The 19,279-nt window shown below is 33.9% G+C and overlaps 2 protein-coding genes across 2 annotated transcripts in view; one reads left to right on the top strand and one right to left on the bottom strand.

The window, feature by feature from the left end:
- The window catches only part of LOC118184747 (RRP12-like protein), a 139,356-nt gene extending 138,738 nt beyond the window's left edge, over positions 1–618 (top strand). Inside the window, exons 34-35 of the mRNA XM_085823674.1 lie at positions 275–354; positions 452–618. Coding sequence (XP_085679800.1) covers positions 275–354; positions 452–566 — 195 coding nt within the window. The 3' untranslated portion in view covers positions 567–618. The remainder of the gene's footprint in view (positions 1–274; positions 355–451) is intronic.
- The window catches only part of Tsen34 (tRNA splicing endonuclease subunit 34), a 269,041-nt gene that overhangs the window by 1,380 nt on the left and 248,382 nt on the right, over positions 1–19,279 (bottom strand). The gene's annotated exons all lie outside the window — the stretch shown is intronic.

Here is a 19,279-nt window from a genome sequence, read left to right as displayed (position 1 = left end):
AGATCTTTATAAGTATAAAGCCAATTTTGAATAATTTGCATAGTGAATCTTCTTAGTCAAAGCTCAGTAATGTAATAAGAATAATAAAAGAGTTAGAACTTGTATTTCTTTAATTTAATAATCAGGAAAGTACCCTTTGTCTCTTATGGCCTTAGTACATGACCTTTATTCTCTATAAATTGTACTTAACTTAATCCTATTTTATATTCTGGTAAGGGAAATTAATGCTATAATTTTAGATACTATAACTGTAATTATGCATTCTCTTTTATAGAAAGCTGGTGGTGATGTAAAAAAAGGTAAATTTGACCCATATGCATACATACCTCTCAATAGACAGGCTTTGAATAAAAGGTATGTGTACAGTTTCATTATGTTACATTAGTTTTATTTGATAGCTATAGTATTAATGAGTGTGGTTTTAATTTATCCTTTCTGTCATATTTTATAGGAAACAAGTAAAATTAAAAGGACAGTTCAAAAATATTGTAAAAGCTGCAAAACGAGGAGCAGTTATTGGCATGAAAAGGAAAATGAGACAGGCAAAAAAGAAAAAGAATCATTAAATGAAAAATTGTACAAATTGTATATTAACTTATTAAAGTTATATAATAATTATTTTTTCTTTTTATTCATGAAATCGTAATAAATGCAAATATATAAAACATTATTGATGCCATTAGTCTTGAAAAATAAGAAAATATGAAAGTCTATAAGCTATATCATATTACCAGATTTCTTTTTCATACATTTACTATATACTTCAGCCTTTCTCTTAATATTTTAGAAGTTGTGGAATATTTACAATATAACATAAGCTTTAAAGCAGCAATGGCCAACTTTTTTTAAATCAAGGGTACAGTGGGGGGGGGGGGAGACATTGCTCGGAAAAATAGCTTTGTTATTGAAGGGAAGTGAACTGAAATCATGTAGTGGGCACATTGTGAGTGCAGAGTTGGGCATCCCCCCTTCTAGTACTATCACTTTAATATACTGATACTGATTGATGCAAATATATTTATTTAAATATTTAAAGTCCTTCAAAAATTCTCAAATTTACTGCAGTAGATGAGCTTAGTAATCTTTGCAAATTTCATCAATAATGGGAATAATTAATGATAAAGACATATTTTCATCTTCCAAATTTCCGAAATTTCTTTGTTTTAATATTAACTATTGTTGAAAATCCTGCTTCATAAAAATATGGTGTGGAAACCTGCTTCCCTCCTTCCCAGATCCAACTTTTTTATTTTTACCAAGATCCAGAATTTTTCATAGGATTATTTTCTATAAACTTCAGTTTTAATTCATGATCTAAAGAGATTAACATCAAAATATCAATTTTTCAATCAGTGTAAAACTTGTGCAAGAGTAAATGGAAAAAACAAATGGATTTCTTATCCAATCAAATTTTCACTTTTAAACAAAAGAAAATATTTTCAAAAATTTCTTCTATTGTTAAATATTTTATTTAAAAAAAAAAAAAAAAGATTGCCCATTTGTATCTTGTGCAGAAAGGAACATTTCTGTGTTTCTTTCTCTTCATAAAAGTTCATCTCATTCATTTTTTCCTTTTTGTTGCACCCACCAGCGGCTGAGCGGTAAAGTCGCTGAACACTGGTAGTTCGGTCCGAGGTTCGAATCCCGCGAACGGGCTGGCTGCATGGGTGTTTTCGTGGTTTTCCCCATGTGTAACGTGTATACGAGCCAGTTTCCCGTAGAAAGTCCTCCACAAAGGCATCCCTCCTCTTAGGCAGATAGCCCTCGTGTGCTTTGCCATAATTAAATACACCACCACATCCTTTTTATTGCATATAATTTGTCAATTAATTGAAGAAGGTTTTCAGTGTTAAGATTGTTTCCTGCTTCTTTTACAGAATTAATAACATTTCCAGAATGTTGTTCCTTCCTTAAAATCCTTAATAAGATTTAGAGTTTCTGTATATTAAATATTGTGTTCATCATTTTGCTTTTACTATTTATAGTACCTAATTTGTCACATCAAATATCAATTGAGTAAACAAATGTAAATGAAAAACTTGAAATTATTTTATCAGCTTAACTGATTAATCTTAAGAATTATCTACCACATTATCTAAAACAACAAGTTAACTTTCTTTAATATTTCTTTTAAGCAGTCATACTGGCTACAGTTCCTCATTCCCACTTAGTAGTAGAAAGCAGATTTAAAGTTAAATTTTGAATTTTCTCTTTTAATACAGCCTAGCATTTCATAAATGTTAAAAAACAGCTGAAGATCTCTTGTATTACTCAAGGGAAAAAGTCTGTAAAATTGTAGTAGTCCATTTTAACTAATAAACAAGTTTTTCTCTTCAAGAATAAAGAAATGGAACTTATCATGAGTCATACAACCGTCTGGTTTTGTTTGCTGAATTCTTTAAATGGGATTTTGAGCAGAATGCATTCATTAATAGTAATGCACAGCAAAGGCTAGGTTAGGTTATACGAATGCAGCAAAGCTACAAAAGTTATTTACCTAAGAGAAGGGAAATGCCTTTGTAGAGGTGTTTCCAAGGGAAACTGGTGTGTATTCACCACATAGCAATGAATATGCCTCTGCAATACAACAAATTAATGAGCTGAATCAAATCAAAATGTCTGTCATCCAGGCAACCAATATTTAATAATATTAATTCTATTGTTATACTATTAAAAAAAACTTAACCTGTTGAATGGCTGGAACAGCAATGCCATAAAATTGGAGGCTTGCATTTCCATAAACAATATTTTTATAGGATTAATTTTATCATGCTAAGCAACTGCAATGAATGGAAAGATTTGAATTTTTCAGAAACTATATCTGGACCTCAAATTTTTACAATTATTTTGTGGTATTTGATGAAAATAATCCGTAACATTTTCTACATTGTATCCAAAACAATCTACAGCCCTCACTGAGAACGGCAACTCCTTGAATTACATTAAATATGTGCCAAAAGGAGCCTTTTGGAAATTCGTGAAAAATTATTACTGTAGATATATGCTTCCCATTCCCATGACTAAGTTACTGCTGTTGTTGTATTAAAAACGCTTGCTTTTGCAGAAGAAAATTTTCTGTGATTTTCATTTTATAGAAAATAATAAGATCCTCTAAAAAAGAAATAATAATAATCATAAATTAACTCTAAAAAAATGAGCGAATTCAAGTACTCGTACTTGAAATTTGGATAAACAACAGATGGACTAAAATAAAACTATTTCTGTATTTGAAACTGTGTTTCTTGCAAAAGCACTTAAAAAACTTTGCTTGCTGGTTTCTATTTATCTCTATTAGTTTTTCTCACAGGTATCAAAATACTCCATATAAACAAGTAAAATTTTCTACTGGTTTGTCTCCCCTCAGGGGTTCACTTTTTGTCAGTACAAGTGTGGGAATCCCGAGGTACCCTAGCCCTTCAAGAGATCATCATCTCAGTGAGACGGATATCACTATCCTGGTGATGGGTGTCCAAACCAACTCATGCAATACAGAAAACAGAAGCAATGGTCCAAACAAATAAAAAAAAAAAAACTCACCAAAAAAGCAACAAACAAAGAAGTGTCTGTAATAGTTCATTTGATAAAATGATTTCAAACTCCTTTATTTAGATAAGATGAAAGTAGAGCAAGGGTAAGAAATTCCCAAAATTCCATGCAAAACCAAAACGCAGCACAGAAAGAGTAAACATCATTCATAATGGCTACTCTCATATCATTGAACTGTCAGGGTTACCACCAAAATCTCGTCAACGTCAAACATCTGATCGATGTTTCTCATCCTGTGTGCCAGGCAGTCTAGGAAACTCTGTTGAAATTAGAACATCAAGTTAAGAAATGTTGCTTAAACAAGAAAGGTAGCTCTGATGGTGATCGTGTCTGTGGAGGCGTAAGAATTCTAGCTTCACTTGACTACCCCTCCAGCTCACTCTCATTACGACATCTGGAGCGACAACGCCACGAATTTCAAAGGTGCAAGAAATATTCTTAACGCATATAATGAAATTTGCAAATCAAACCCAATTCAAGGATTTAGTGCAGAAGAAGGCATCCAATGGAAATGTATCGCACCAGCTTTTCCACACTTTGGCGGACTGTGGGAAGCAAACATAAAATCAGTGAAGCGGGTTTTGTTAAGGGTAGCAGAATCAGCTATCATGAATTTTGAAGAGTTAACTACTTTAGTTACTCATATAGAAGCAGTTCTGAGTTCTCGCCCATTATTACCGCTTTCTTTCGATCTGAATGACTTACAGCCTTTAACTCCGGGACATTTTTTGACAGGAAATGCTATGTTATTCTTTCCTGAACCACATACTGCTTCGGATTCTCTTTTTTTTTTTTTTTTTTTTTTTTTTTTTTTTTTCCATTCCAGGTGGAAACTAATTCAGGGACTCCAAGCTAAATTTTGGAACCGGTGGCATTCAGAGTATCTAAATCAACTACAGAATCATGCTAAATGGAGCATTTCGCAGCCGAACATACAGATTGGTCAACTAGTACTACTAAAGGACTCCCAACTCCAATCCTTTGCATTGGCCATTGGGTCGCATCCCTGGTACTGATGGTCTGGTCAGTCAGAGTAGTTGAAGTTAAGACATCTACAGGTGTTCTTCGGCGAACCATCAACAAAGTCATTCCCTTACCATTTACAGACTGAATGATATGAACTTGAAAAAATTTATTTTATATATTTTAATAATTTACCAATTTAACATTTATTTTAGTGTAATTTTATTGCTTTAAATTTTATCTGAATATCTGAAAATTGAAATGTAAACTCCATGGGAGTTTAAGCGAAGAGAACGGTAAGACCCGCGTAACGCTAGAGGGCGCCAAGAGTGCCATTGGGTGTGTTCAGTTAGTTGATGGAAGATGTGAGATTTCTGAGATTGTGATATTATCATATTTGATTAAATCAATTTATATTTTATTGATTGTTGATTTGTTCAAATTTGATGTAACATTATGTTTACTGAACCACTATACATATTAGAAAGCTGGATAACCACTGAATCTTCAAACCACTGATGCGCAAAATCTAAGTTTACAAGTTGCATAGCTATCAAGTTCTGTACTGCTGGGTTCTCGGTCATATTGGGATCTAATCATCTGCCCAAGTTGTGCGCCATAATATTTACCATTACCATCTACTGGTTTTTATTGATCTCTGCTTGCTTTTCTTTACTAGTAAGAGAAAATTGCAGTATTAAACTTGTAAATTGCAATGCATATCAATTGAAATATGTTGATACCAATACAATTGAAATTGATGTCACTATACTTCTGTTGATTTGTGTAGGTTGTAGGGTCCACTTGCTTATCTTCTAAGTGACAACTGTATGTGTAGTGAGTTTTTGTAGGAACTACACAGAAGGGTTGAAAGTACCCTTTATTTAACTCTTTAAAATTTACAATGAGTCAACTCGACGTTAACATACTACGCCTTCCCTGAGCAGTAACTGAAATCACAGAACTAAACTAAAAATTCGAATGTTCACAAGTAGTAGAAATTCGCTGCAGGGCTCAGATAACTCCTGTTACTTAAAACCGCGTCGAAACTAGTGGCAGCAAAGTGCGGGCTATTATGCCGCGTAAACCAGCAATAACTCCGGGAGTACAAGCTCACGCAACAAGGACGACGGAAATAGCCTTAATCTCTCTTAACTTTCCTTCTGGAACCCGGTATTTAAACTTTTTCTCCTCCAAGTAGAATTTGCATTCCTTCACGCGCGCTACTAAATTTAAATATGCTGGCATTAACAATTAGGCGAATGAAGGCTTATAGGAAAGTTTAAAATTAAACTTTAACTTGTTAGTTAAAATAAATACAAATCCCTACAAGGTTTATAAGAAATTTGTTGTTGACATCAGTAGCTTTTGTACAAAATTATATCTAATGAAAAATTATACTGGTATCAATAAATCAAAATTCATTCGTATTCATGTACTCCACTGATTATTCTAAAATTTATGTTCATTAGACCAAATGGAAGCCAAGAAGGGCTGTTAGCCTCAAAACGGTATTTTGCATTGAATCACTATAAAAGTCTGAATCACTTTTCAAACTGTAGCCACCAAATATTATCGCCCTGTATTATATTTAGAAATAAAATAATAAAGAATCCGCATAAGCGTATATATGTTTCTTGTATTGTGAAAAAAACAATGGTACTTAGAGCCATCAAATTTTGATTAACGTAGAATTACCACACGAATATGAGCCCGAATTTGGATATTGTCTGTTTCATATTTTATAAAACTTTAATGAATTTTTGATTAAGAAACTCAACGATTTCAAAGCGATCATTGGCAACACTGTAAGGAATTAAACATATTTATCGCCAGTATATAAGACTGTATCGGAAATTCTAAAGCCATGTTTTTTTTTTAAATATTTTCAACCCAAATGCTCTCAAAACATGTATGTGTCTGTAAGTGAAAAAAATCTTATGTGTACACCACATGACTTCCTTGTACGGAATATTAAATTATACTCATTTTCTCTTACATTGCATTTAAACTTATTGAATTGAATTAAACCTACTTCGTCGATAGCGCATAAACCACAATAGAATAAATGCAGTCTTTAAAATTCACTATACTTGTTAATCATAGCGACACTCTGGCACTAGGTTGACTTAATAGGCGCTAGGTAGACATTTCATTCATTTTATAACTCAGAATGTACAAAATTTATATCATCTGAAGAATTATCTAATCGTTGCCAAATGTTCTATTCAAATACAATAATAAATTTAAAACGATGTATAAAAGAAATTAAACAAACAACAAAAAAAAAAAAAAAAGGAATAGTTTTTCACAGACAATTCAGTAATTCTCATTCAATTAATTCAGTTCTCTCTTCGCGACAAGGCAAAAGTAGATAAAACTCAAAATATCTATATTAAAAATTACTTATTTCCTCAAATAAATCCCAGAATGCATTAAGCATGATTTAATTCGCAATAATAAAAGAAGGCGGTTTTTTTTTTTTTTTTTTTTTTTTTTTTTTGCTGTTTTGAAGCTTAGTGTCTCTAGATTGGCAACAAATCCAATATTATGCTAAGTTTCAAATCACGGAGTATAATGAAGGATGTGAGACTGCCTAGTACGGGAGTCGGCAACCTGCGGCTCTTTAGTTTTATACGCAAATATTATTTATTTTATCAAAAAAAAAACATTTAAAAATCATGCTGAATCGATTAACGATTATTAGGCACCGATTCTATCTCTCAGCCACTTGTACTGTTCGACCACGTATTTCAGATTTTTGTAAACATCCGGTTTGGGCGGAAGTATGCATATCTATTAGTGATGTAGGGGTGAGTGCAGTATTGTAAAAAGCCTTAAACAACCACCGAGAGGAAAAAATATCCGCGCTTTTCCCACACATACCTTCGACCTCCGAAAGGAAAAAATACCCAAGCTTTTCACCCACACCCCTTCAGTTAAATTGACTCAATCTTGGCTCTCACCCAGACTCCTCTCGCTAGTGTATGCTTATGCTTTACGTTCACTACAGGCATCAACTTCTTTTAGAGTTTAAACCTAATCATTCTAACTTGCCATACGGCCATTCACGGTTGTAGAAAAAATTTAGGGCGCTATCATGCCACTCACCCGAAGGTGAAAATAAGAGTCTGAGAGATCAGGCAATCAGAGCTCTAAGGTGGCAAGTCAAGGTGGCGTACACTAACATAATAAAATTTCAATTTTTGAGTCATGAAAATCATCTGAGTCCTGACTGAAGAACGTAAAACTGCTTTGTGAGAGATTCGAAATAATAATATCTAATTCTTGAGAATTCAGGGTATGAGTATCACGTGACCGGTACTAGCCAATACGGTTGGATCCACAGTGGTAGGCATGGTGAGTTCAATTATTTACACTTTGTACAAATAACAGTAAAAGTCTTTGCCTGTACAGGCACTAAGTCCATATTCTTAGTAGTAAACACAAACACAAATTGACAAACATAAAATAAATCTTGATTAAATACTTGGATACATACTAGGATTAAATGCTTGATTAAATACTTCAATAAAATGAGATAAGTTGGATAAAACTATGTACATATTTACAGCTACCACTTTACATTGTGGTGAATTGACCTAGGTCGTTTCACGACGCTTTCCACAGTGGGATCATAGTTTGTAAGTTATTTCAAAGTATTGACTGGCGAATTCTCCATTTTCTCAAAAAAGTTGTGAGCATCCATTAGGATCTGCTCCGGTATTGGTTTAATTTTAAATCTTCATAAATGATCGTATTTCTAACATACCAAGGCGCATTAACCATCGCTCTTAGTATTTTATTTTGCAGGTGGTTAACTTCCCTTCGTTCAGTCTTTAACTCCGTGGCCCAGGCCGGGGCTGCATAAAGCAAAATTGGTCTAATAAGTGCTAAATACAGAGTACGTTTAATTTTTACGATAGTTTAGATTTCCGTCCTATGAGATTATAGAGAGAGACATGTTAGCTCTATTTAATTAAGACACAATAACACGCCGAATAAATACTAATTCAGAAGTCAAACAACAAAAATCAGCGTTATATATCAAGCTCTATTTGCTTTGGTAACTTGGTTAATTACATGGTCTTTAAAGCTAAGTCGTTCATCAAGAATTTCTCCGAGATATTTACGGACGAAGAGACTGGGATGATAACATTTCCAATTTTTATGTCACTATTTATTCTCTCATTTTTCCTATAACGACGAAAGTGAACAATACTGCATTTTGAGGTATTAATTTTTACCTTCCAGAGCTGACACTAGGCGGCGACAACGTTCACGTAGAGTTGGAGGTTGTTTAGTGCTAACTGCGAGCTTCTTGATTGCGACAAAATCACTGTGTCATCTGCATATTTTAGTGTTTGAGACCCCAATGGATTAGGTAAGTCATTTATAAAAATATTAAAAAGCTTTGGTGCGATAACTGAGCCTTGCGGGACCCCACTTTGTATTACTTTCTTCTGTGACAGAGTATCTCCTACCCCTCCAACCCGAACTTGAAAAGTTCTTCTCTTCAGATAAGAAATTATGAGCTTCACAAAACTGATGGGGAACATGCAATTATTGATTTTAAAATCAAGCCGTCGTGCCAGACTCTGTCGAACGCTTTCTCCAGGTCTAGAAAACACGCCGCAACTCCTGTCTCGTGGAAAAAAAGCTCTGGAAATAAATTCTACAACATTAAGTACTTGGTGGATCGTGCTATGGTGCTTTCTGAAGCCGAACTGCGCTGGGTCGATCAGATCAAGGCGTTCTAGGTGACTTGTGATTCTTGAGTTAAGAGCTCTTTCGAATACTTTGCCAATCGCCGGTAAAAGGCTGATGGGACGATAACTGGTAGCTTCCGATGGGTTTTTGCCCGGTTTTAAGATCATAATAATTTTAGAATGTTTCCACTGAGAGGGGAAGTAGCAGTTTCTTATGCACGCAATAAAAATGTTAGCAAGTAATACGAAACATGTGTGGGGAAGGGCTTTCAAGGCTCGATTGTTTATTCCATCAAAACCTCTGGCTTTCCTGATGTTAAGTCTTTTGATGATGTACTGAATTTCTCCTGGTGAAACAAATTTAATAAAATCTTGGTTATCTCTGCCTTTGATGCTATTAATTTCATTGTTGATCTCCTCTTCGTGTTGTCGGTCGGTTGTAGGGTTTGGCCGAAAAGTCTCCTCCAGCGTATCAGCGAAGACATTCGCAATGTCAGCTTCGGAGTGGTGGGTCAAGCCCATGTGATTTAACGGCGCGATATGATTCGTATTTTCTTTCCGCATAGCATTAGCAATTTTCCAAACTGTGTTTGTATCTGCGCCTATGTTGTCCAATAAATCTTCCCAACTGCTTGATTTAAAATCATTAATATCATTAGAAATTTTTCTGCTTAAATAATTGATTTGCCTTTTTAAGGTAGGGTCTTGAGTGATATTATGCCTCTTCCTTAATCTATTCCTTTCTTTTATAGTATTTAGGATATCATCTGGGAGTTTCCTAGCGTAGGAATTCTTACATTCATAAGACGAACTTTTGATAGCGTTTTGAATTTTTAAGGTGAGGGAGTAGATTTCGCTTTCGATTTCACCACAGTCTCTAAGTAGGGGATTGCAGGGCAGATTGTTCATATGTTCCGTGAAACGATTTCAGTTAACTTTAGTGCGGATTTTTGGCGGAGTAGGGTAGAACCCATAAAAATCAAAGATCGCGGGAAAATGATCAGAAGAAAGCTCCTCCAGAACTTCTAAATATGGGGTCTGGGTAATTCCTTTGAACAAAGCAATATCAGAAGGACTTTTCATAGCACCTAATTTAGGGAGCCTCACTTTCACAACATTGTGGTACATTCTCCAGTCGGTATGGGTCTTAACATTCGTATAATTAATACTGGTGACCCCTAGTGTAGCAATCACAGGAGTATGATCAGAGCTTAAGTCGTCTCGAACCTCCAGCACCATATTAAGTCCTGTATTAGTCAAGATGATATCTAGAATATCAGGAGTGTACCTGATGTTGCTGGGCCTGAACGTCGGCACGTCAGGCGCAAATATACCAACTGGGTGGTTACTGATATACTCTCTCAGTACTTTATCATTGTGATTGGTGCTGCGGCAGCCCCAATCTTTATGCTTACTATTGAGGTCGCCACCAACAATCATTATTGAGGAATCCGGAATAATATTTTGTAACATTTCCTCAGTTAGCCTATTAGTAGGGGGGTTGTAGATTGCCGCAAATAAGGTATCACCAATCTTAGGCAAGCTAATAGAGGCAATCACAATTTCATAGCCCTTGTCTCTTTCAGTCGAAATTAAACAAGATGAATATTTACAATGAACGTAGATGAGTGCTCCACCTCCTCTGTGATGTAACCTATCACATCGGTAGGTTCTATAATTTTTGATGCTAACTCTGTCTCCTGGGGTGATGTGCGTCTCGGAGATCAGGCAAATATCAATGTCGTTCTCATACATAAAGTCCTCCAACTCATCTTTCTTTCCTCTCATGTTGTTAGCATTCCACACTAACATCTTGATTGGCCTAAAATTATTATCTTTCCTATCCATGATTGGGTTCATTATTGACCGCGTTGAAACTACTAGCATTTGCGCTAGGAGCTAAATTTACTTGTAGAATGCCGGAAGCCTTAATAGCCTCAACAAGGTTTTTAAGCCCTTCAAAAATACTTCTAGCTTCTTTTTGTACCTTGAGAAGCCCTATTTATACCTATTTGTGCGTCACGAGGCTCATCCAATCAGCGATATTAATTGAAATCACGAGGTGACGCTATCTTCTCATCAGGAGTGTTCTTAAGGACTTCATGTAATATGACAGATTTATGAGTTTGGCGATTTGGAGGGCGCCAACAGGTTAATATATTTTATACTAAAGAAAGGATTTCGCCAAAATTTAGGAACAGGGATGCAATTTAGGTAGAGAATCGCCAACACATTATTAAGCAATATTATTAGAATTTAATTTAATCAATTGATTTAAAAATATCATTACAGATTATCCCCCCCCATCTGAAAAGGCTTGCAGTCGCGGCCGTCGACCCAAGACAGTCCAGATAATGAGAGCAGAAAATTTAGTTATTAGGAAATTAAGTGAGTAGGAAAACTGATTGGATTTACCTCAAGGCACACAAAATCTTTACATAAAATATGACATAAAATATTTGAATATAATTAATACAGTATATAAAATATAATAAATGATTAATGAAATTATAATATAGTAACTAAGTGCAGAACAAATAAAGCACTAATAACATATTGCTGGTTAGCTACGCGGCAATAGGAAATAGTAATATAACTGAATTTGTAAGTTTATATCTTAGGACATGCCATTCACAGTTTGTGTATGAGTCCGTACAATCATTAGAGTTGTCATTCAGGCTCATCTTCAGTCTTTTACTGGTCTTTGGAGATCTCCGGATCATTTAATTAGCGCTAGAATTGTGGATTAGCATTGGCACTGAAAACATTTGAGTTTTTATGTCACGATACTAGAGCTCTTATACTCTTGTTGAAAATACACATTTTGCTAGGGTTTTAACATATTTTGTCACTCTATTTTTCTCTTATTAATGATAACATAACAAAATTTAACTTCCAACATCCATACCAGTTTTTTGTACACGATGCTGCAGAAACATAAAATGAAATTCAGAAGTTTCAACAACTGAAATTTAACTTTTTCAACTGTTGCTACAATTTATAACACAAACATAAGAAAACATGAGCTCAAGGAAATGTGAGGGTATAGTACTCTACTTGTAGTATAGTCTCAATTGAGTGTTTCCCACACGGAAAGTGCATTGAACCTGAAACTCAAGTTTGAAGGAGCCCAGTAAAAGAAAAGGGCAGACAAACTTTTCAGGCACTGAGAGATAAATCAACTATTAAGGGGGACAACAGGATGAAAACTAAAAGAAGGGTTATGGATAGTTTATTGATTTATAAATTTTGATTTATTCATGATGTAATTTAAAGTTCTCGGGTGGATAATAGAACCTTAATTTTGACGCATGTACAATCTCAGTTGGTTTCTTCGTGTGAAAATTTTCCCTGTCGATTTCATAATTAACTTCAGATAACTTATTCATAATCTGATAAGGGCCTGAATAGGGTGAAGTCAATTTTCTAGTATTTGGGTATTCGAATTCCTCGTAAAGGACAAAATCTCCAGGTTGAAATTTAGATTCTACAAATCTGATGTCATATCTAGTTTTATTCTTTCGGTGGTATTCGATAGTTCTTTTCTTTGCTAAAGCCCTTGCTTCATTTAAGGAAGGGTATTTATTTTGATCAATTGGAGATTCAAAAGGGAGGTTACCAAATAGTAAGTATGCTGGGGTGAACTTAGTTACCGTATGAGGGGAGTTGTTATTAGCACTTTAGTCCATGGTACTTTTTTAGAAGAAGAATTTACTTTACATCTTAGTCGACTTACTATTGATTGATTTACTCTTTCTACTTTACCATTTGTCTGGGGATGGTGAGATGGAGTTAAAAGTTGTTTAACATTATGCTTTTTAAGAAATTTTTTGAATCTAGAGGAAGTGAAGGCTGCATTCCTATCACTCAGAATTTTTTCGGGGACTTGTATTTGAAATATTTATTTTAGACAATTGGCATAGGTTTCTGAAGTTACACTTTTAGAGGGAAAAGCCCAGACATATCTTGTTGCATGGTCAATAACTATATGTAAATATTTTTTTGTAGAATTATAATAATTAAATCCTCCCACAGTGTCAATAGAGAGACATTCGAAAGGTTTGTCGGTTGGGGTTACGTCTTGCATAAGACCAAATTTTTTCTGTTTTTTCTTTTTATTAAGTTGACAAGTATGACAATGTTTAACAAAATTTCAGTATCTTCGCTAATATGAGGCCAATAATATTGAGGGGTGATTAAGTTAAGCATAATTTGAACTCCCGGGTGACCAAAATTTTCATGGGTTTTATTCAATAATTTTAATCTTAAAGATTTAGGTACTACCCCTACTAAAAATGCCCCATAGAAACCAGTAAAACTTTTTATGGGTACCCATAAGATTTTATGGGTTTCTATTAACTTTTACTGGTTTCTGTTGGTCTCTGTGGGTTTTTTTTTTTTTTTTTTTGCTGGTTTCAAAATGACCCATAGAAACCAGTAAAACTTTCTACTGGTACCTATAGAATTTTTGATGGTCTCTATTGACTTTTACTGGTTTCTATTGATCTCTGTGGGTTTTTCTTACTGGTATCAATTGACACCCATACAACCAACATTCAATGGCAGAACTTTGTACTGGTTTGTATAGGTTTATATTGACTTTTACTGGTTTTCTTACTGGTATCAATATAATAATAAATCTTCTGTTGGTTTATATGGGTTTATGCTATTTTTTTATCTGACGTTAATAGACTTCTTGTAAACAATAAAATTAACAGAATGAAAATATGATCTCTTTAAGACCATCAGAGTAACCTGGAAACGCAGGTGGTCGTTTTAGAGAGGGTTTCTACTAAATATGCTTATTTATTTGATTTAATTTTTTTTTCGGAAACAATAACAGTAATCATATACACCACACACAACGAGGTCTCTCCAAGGCGACCAGCCGCAAATAAAAATTCATCTTTGCAAGTGGTTGCCTTAGAGAGGTGATGCTCAATACCAATAGATACTCACGTTCTCAGAGATACGTTTATCTTTTAGAGGTGGTCTTCCTAGGGAGATTGCATCTACGGAATGAATCTCTCTAAGGCGACCAGACACACTTGCAGAATTTTCTTTGTGAATGGTCGCCTTTCAGAGGGAATATTCAATACCAAAGTATACTTATGTTTTCAGAAATACTGGTTTCTTTCAGAGGCGGTCGTCTTAGGGAGGTGGTTTTTGTTACGAGTTGGTTCTCTGAATACACACACATAAGCACTTACATTTCTGATATTACAAATAAACACCGGTATCAACCAACATCTCTTTAACGCGAACAAGTTCATTCACAATCGCAAAAATTTTCTCCCTGTTTAACGCTGACGTGAAGAAAAAAATTCCCCCTCCCTCCCCCACTCTCAGAAGTTTCCCAAACAAGCAATATGGCACCGCTCTAGTTATTGTTGTGCGATGGTGGTGTTATTTTCTTCGTGGTTGTAGTAATGCAATATATTATTCACTAGGATTTACTGTATTACAAATTTTACTATGTTTTACTGTTTAGAAATTAGTAATAAATAATAAAATACCAGCACTGACTATGAATATACCACTAAAGCGATGCACGTGTAATCGTGTCTAATGTTTGAGAGAACGTTGCTGATAACTGACTAGTTGTGAAATGGAGTTTCTGAGCGTGAAATTGATTTTCCATCTTTACTTTTATCCTGAAAAACAATGTGCTTAAAGACTGAAAAGTGATAATTTCAGGTTTGATAATTTGTTTCAGTGTGCAGATGCAGAAATGTAGTTTTTGCATTCTACTGAAACTGTATTTTGGAAAATTTATTTTTTTAATTACAGTTTAGAAATACTTTTTTAAAGCTTATTCATGTAGATTGCTTTATCATTTGAATATTATGTACTAATAAATTTGAGCATACCTTACTTAAAAATGATCTTGCATGATTGAATTTTCAATTTTTCGACTAATGTGATGTGGCCGAGCAAAAAGAATGTTTTTTTATGTTTTAAAAAATATACTAATTATATTTCGCGAGCAAAAAAGGTAAGTTTTATTAATGAAATAAACATTGAAGTATTTAATGTGTTTATTACTTATTGAATGGGGTAGACAAGACATACAAGCTTAAGAAATCTTTTTTCCACTACTAAAATTATGTGAAAATTTAGATGATCATAGTAGCTTACATTGTTTTTTCTTTTTGGTCTATTTTTCTTTACAAGTATGAGACTAGAACCACATTTTTACATTAAATATTTTGTGCTATTTTGTTAAAACACATATAATCATTTTTATGCATTCTTTAATTTTCATCATTATTAGTTTGATGAAGAAAATTTCAAATGTGTTTTTCATAAATTGCTTTTGAAATAGAAATAGATTTGTGAATAAGATTTATGTAATATTAAATGTACTAGTCTTGGGAGTATAAAAAGTGAATTATTTATTTGAAAAAAATTCCATTAAGTTGAAACCTCATATAGTGGTTATTTTCTTAAATGACCACCTCTGATAATGGCACATTTGTCAGGACAATAATTAAATAACAGGACTTAAAAATCATTCATAGTTTTGTCAGGCTACAGGAAACTGGCATTATCTCGAATTGTGAAGTTGATTGTTTTAGGAACGTTTTGCTGTATAATCAATTGACTTCAGTGTGGTAATTTTTACGTGGGTATGAATTTTGCAGAAGTAATTGAAAGTTTTTACGAGACATTTAAAACCAAAGCTTTTCGGATCATGAGAATTATAAGGGCACTGTTATAGCATTGCTTTCAAATATAGTTAGAGTAATATTTAAACATTATTTTCGGAAGCACTTCCACAGGGAATCCGGTTGTTCTCTGCGGATGAAAACCCATATAAATAAATCTTCTGTACAGCCTTATACAAATGCAGTTAAAATTACTGTCATTACAATTAAGCGAATATAGCTACATTTGTTTACAAAAAGTTATTATTGCTAAATACTGCACTATATCAATTTCATTTAGCATTGTAATTTCAGAAAATGCTCAGCATGAGGTATTTTTATATTATATAATCTACTGTCAAAAACAATAGCTACCTTTTCAGTACTTTAAATTTTACTATTGAGAATTTTTATGGTTCAAAATAATATTTCTATACATTATTTCAAGTATTCTTTCTACAATAGAAATCTAAATAACTTGCACCTAAAACACTGAGTTAAATTTATTCCAATAATGCATCGCTTTAATTAAATTTATGTTCCTTTGAGATGATATATGAAAAACCTTGTGTAATAATAAATTATTAATATATGTAGGTAAATGGTATTTTTATATATTTTTTCGGGTAAAGTGCATAATCGCCTACTTATTATTTTTATTAAAGTGAAAAAATTGGATCTTTGTCAATTTTCCTTTGACTTTTTAAGTGAAAATAGGTCGATGTGTACCTGGATAAAGTCAAAGGAGTGCGCAATGACATTTTTGTGCAATTCTGGGATGTTTTTTTAAGTGAAAATACATCGATGTGTACGTGGATAACGAGTATGTGCAATTCTTAAAAACACTCCAAGCAGTGGGCGATTCTACACTTTCCCCATTTTTCTATAGGAATTTAGTTTCATTAAATTAGTTATTTAATATAATTATGTGTATATGAGTATATTCATACTTATTCACATAGATGGAATTTTTACAGTACGAAAGTTGATCTTTTTTACATCAAGAACTACATATAGTATAAATACCCATTATATTATAGATTTTATTTATATAAAATCTGTGGAAGATTATATAGCACTAAAAGTGAGATACGGAGTAAAACATTATACGCTATGAGATATTTCCTTAATTCCCGAACTGTGCGTTGAGAATTGGTATTTGTTGAGACTTGTAAATTTTTTAAAATTCGTTTTGTTACAATATAATTTATTGTATTTTGGGTATTATTAAGTTTATTATATGTTATCTTCATGTTTCATTTATCTTTTGAGAGATACAGGTAACATTCAAAGTATTGTAATAAGGGGTCGACACAGAAATGTAAGTGCTTTTGTGTGTGTATTCAGAGAACCAACTCGTAGCAAAAACCACCTCCCTAAGACGACCGCCTCTGAAAAAAACCAGTATTTCTGAAAACATAAGTATACTTTGGCATTGAAAATTCCCTCTGTAAGGCGACCATTCACAAAGAAAGTTCTGCTAGTGTGGCCGGTCGCCTTAGAGAGATTCATTCCGTAGATGCAATCTCCCTAAGACGACCACCTCTAAAAGATAACCGTATCTCTGAGAACGTGAGTACATATTGGTATTGAGCATCACCTAAGGCGACCACTTTCAAAGATGAATTTTTATTTGCGGCTGGTCGCCTGAGAGAGACCTCGTTGTGTGTGGTGTATATGATTACTGTTATTGTTTCCGAAAAACAATTTTTAAATCAAATAAATAAGCATATTTAGTAAAAACCCTCTCTGAAACGACCACCTGCGTTTCCAGGTTACTCTGATGGTCTTAAAGAGATCATATTTTCATTCTGTTAATTTTATTGTTTACAAAAAGTCTATTAACGTCAGATAAAAACATAGCATAAATCCATATAAACCAACAGAAGATTTATTATTATATTGATACCAGTAAGAAAACCAGTAAAAGTCAATATAAACCTATACAAACCAGTACAAAGTTCTGCCATTGAATGTTGGTTGTATGGGTGTCAATTGATACCAGTAAGAAAAACCCACAAAGATCAATAGAAACCAGTAAAAGTCAATAGAGACCATCAAAAATTCTATAGGTACCAGTAGAAAGTTTTACTGGTTTCTATGGGTCATTTTGAAACCAGTAAAAAAAACCCACAGAGACCAACAGAAACCAGTAAAAGTCAATAAAAACCCATAAAAAGTTTTACTGGTTTCTATGGGGCATTTTTAGTAGGGATTTTAATAATTTAAAATTTAAATTTAAATTAGCTTTATACGAATGCGAGAATATTTGTTAAATTCAAATTTCATTCCTTGCAGTAACGGCGCAAGAGAATTATTTAAATTTAATTTAACTTTACTATTTGTTCTTATATATATTATACTTGTATATAAAATGGAAAGAAAAATTACACCTCAACTGCCCATTAAGCGAATGGAAGGACTTTCTGTTTATATAAATGAACCTTGGAATTCATCCGTGTCATTAGGTGCAATTATAGATAGGTGGGTACCATCTACAGCGCCGATGACACCAGGAAATCCAAACTTTCGATTGAATCGCAATTTGATTTTGTTTTTTTTTTAAAACTTCTTACTGTAAATTTTATCCATATGATAAAAATACCAGAACAAATAGCATCTGTAACTTCTCAAATACACCAATTGACATATTTCTGGCTCAGCCCTATATATCTCCAATTAACAACATATCTCTGATAACTTCCAGAAGCATAAAAAATTAAGGCACACAAAACCTGTTCTAAGTAAATAATTAACTATACACATATATATTGTTGCGTTTTTCTTTTCTGACTTTCTGACACCAGTTGTTACGCTATTTTCTTCCTTCACGTTCGTACGGGGTTCGTAGATTTGGAGTGAATAACGACGACACTTGATGAAATATCGAAACACAATTTATTCAGCCAATATTAATCAGGACAGATACAATAACACTTTTTACAGTCGTCGAACATTTACTATAAACACGCTGGAACAATCAGCGACACAGCCTTCACACTCTCAGGCAATAACGGTGGAGACAACTTCACTGCAAAGCACCAGAGAACAGCTCCCGACTCTGCTCGGTCGTTCTCGGAACTCCACGTACTCTCGAGACTCTCCACGATTCACTCGACGACACACAGAGCCAGTACCTCCTACATACATGTATGTAGGAGGTACTGACAGAGCACGGCTCCCGACTCTGGTTCAGTCGTTCCCGGAGCTCAACCCGCTTTCTCGACTATGCACTAACCGCGATACACTAAGAGACTCTTTCGGTGCACTCGACGACCCACTCGGCACTCGCTGCCCGGCTACGCAGGGATTGACTCGCTGGAAGAGACACCTACTTGATACTAACTAACTCGCACTACACCAAGATAAGTTTTAGGAAACAAACAAGATAAGTTTTAGGAAAGAACTAGCGAA

The sequence above is a fragment of the Stegodyphus dumicola genome, chromosome 9 (genome assembly GCF_044657685.1).
Source record: "Stegodyphus dumicola isolate Sdum_Otavi_A_Nest chromosome 9, ASM4465768v1".
In the NCBI taxonomy this organism is placed as follows: Eukaryota; Metazoa; Arthropoda; class Arachnida; order Araneae; family Eresidae; genus Stegodyphus; species Stegodyphus dumicola.
The sequence above is the reverse complement of the archived record's forward strand: the minus strand, read 5'-3'. Positions and strand labels throughout refer to the sequence as shown.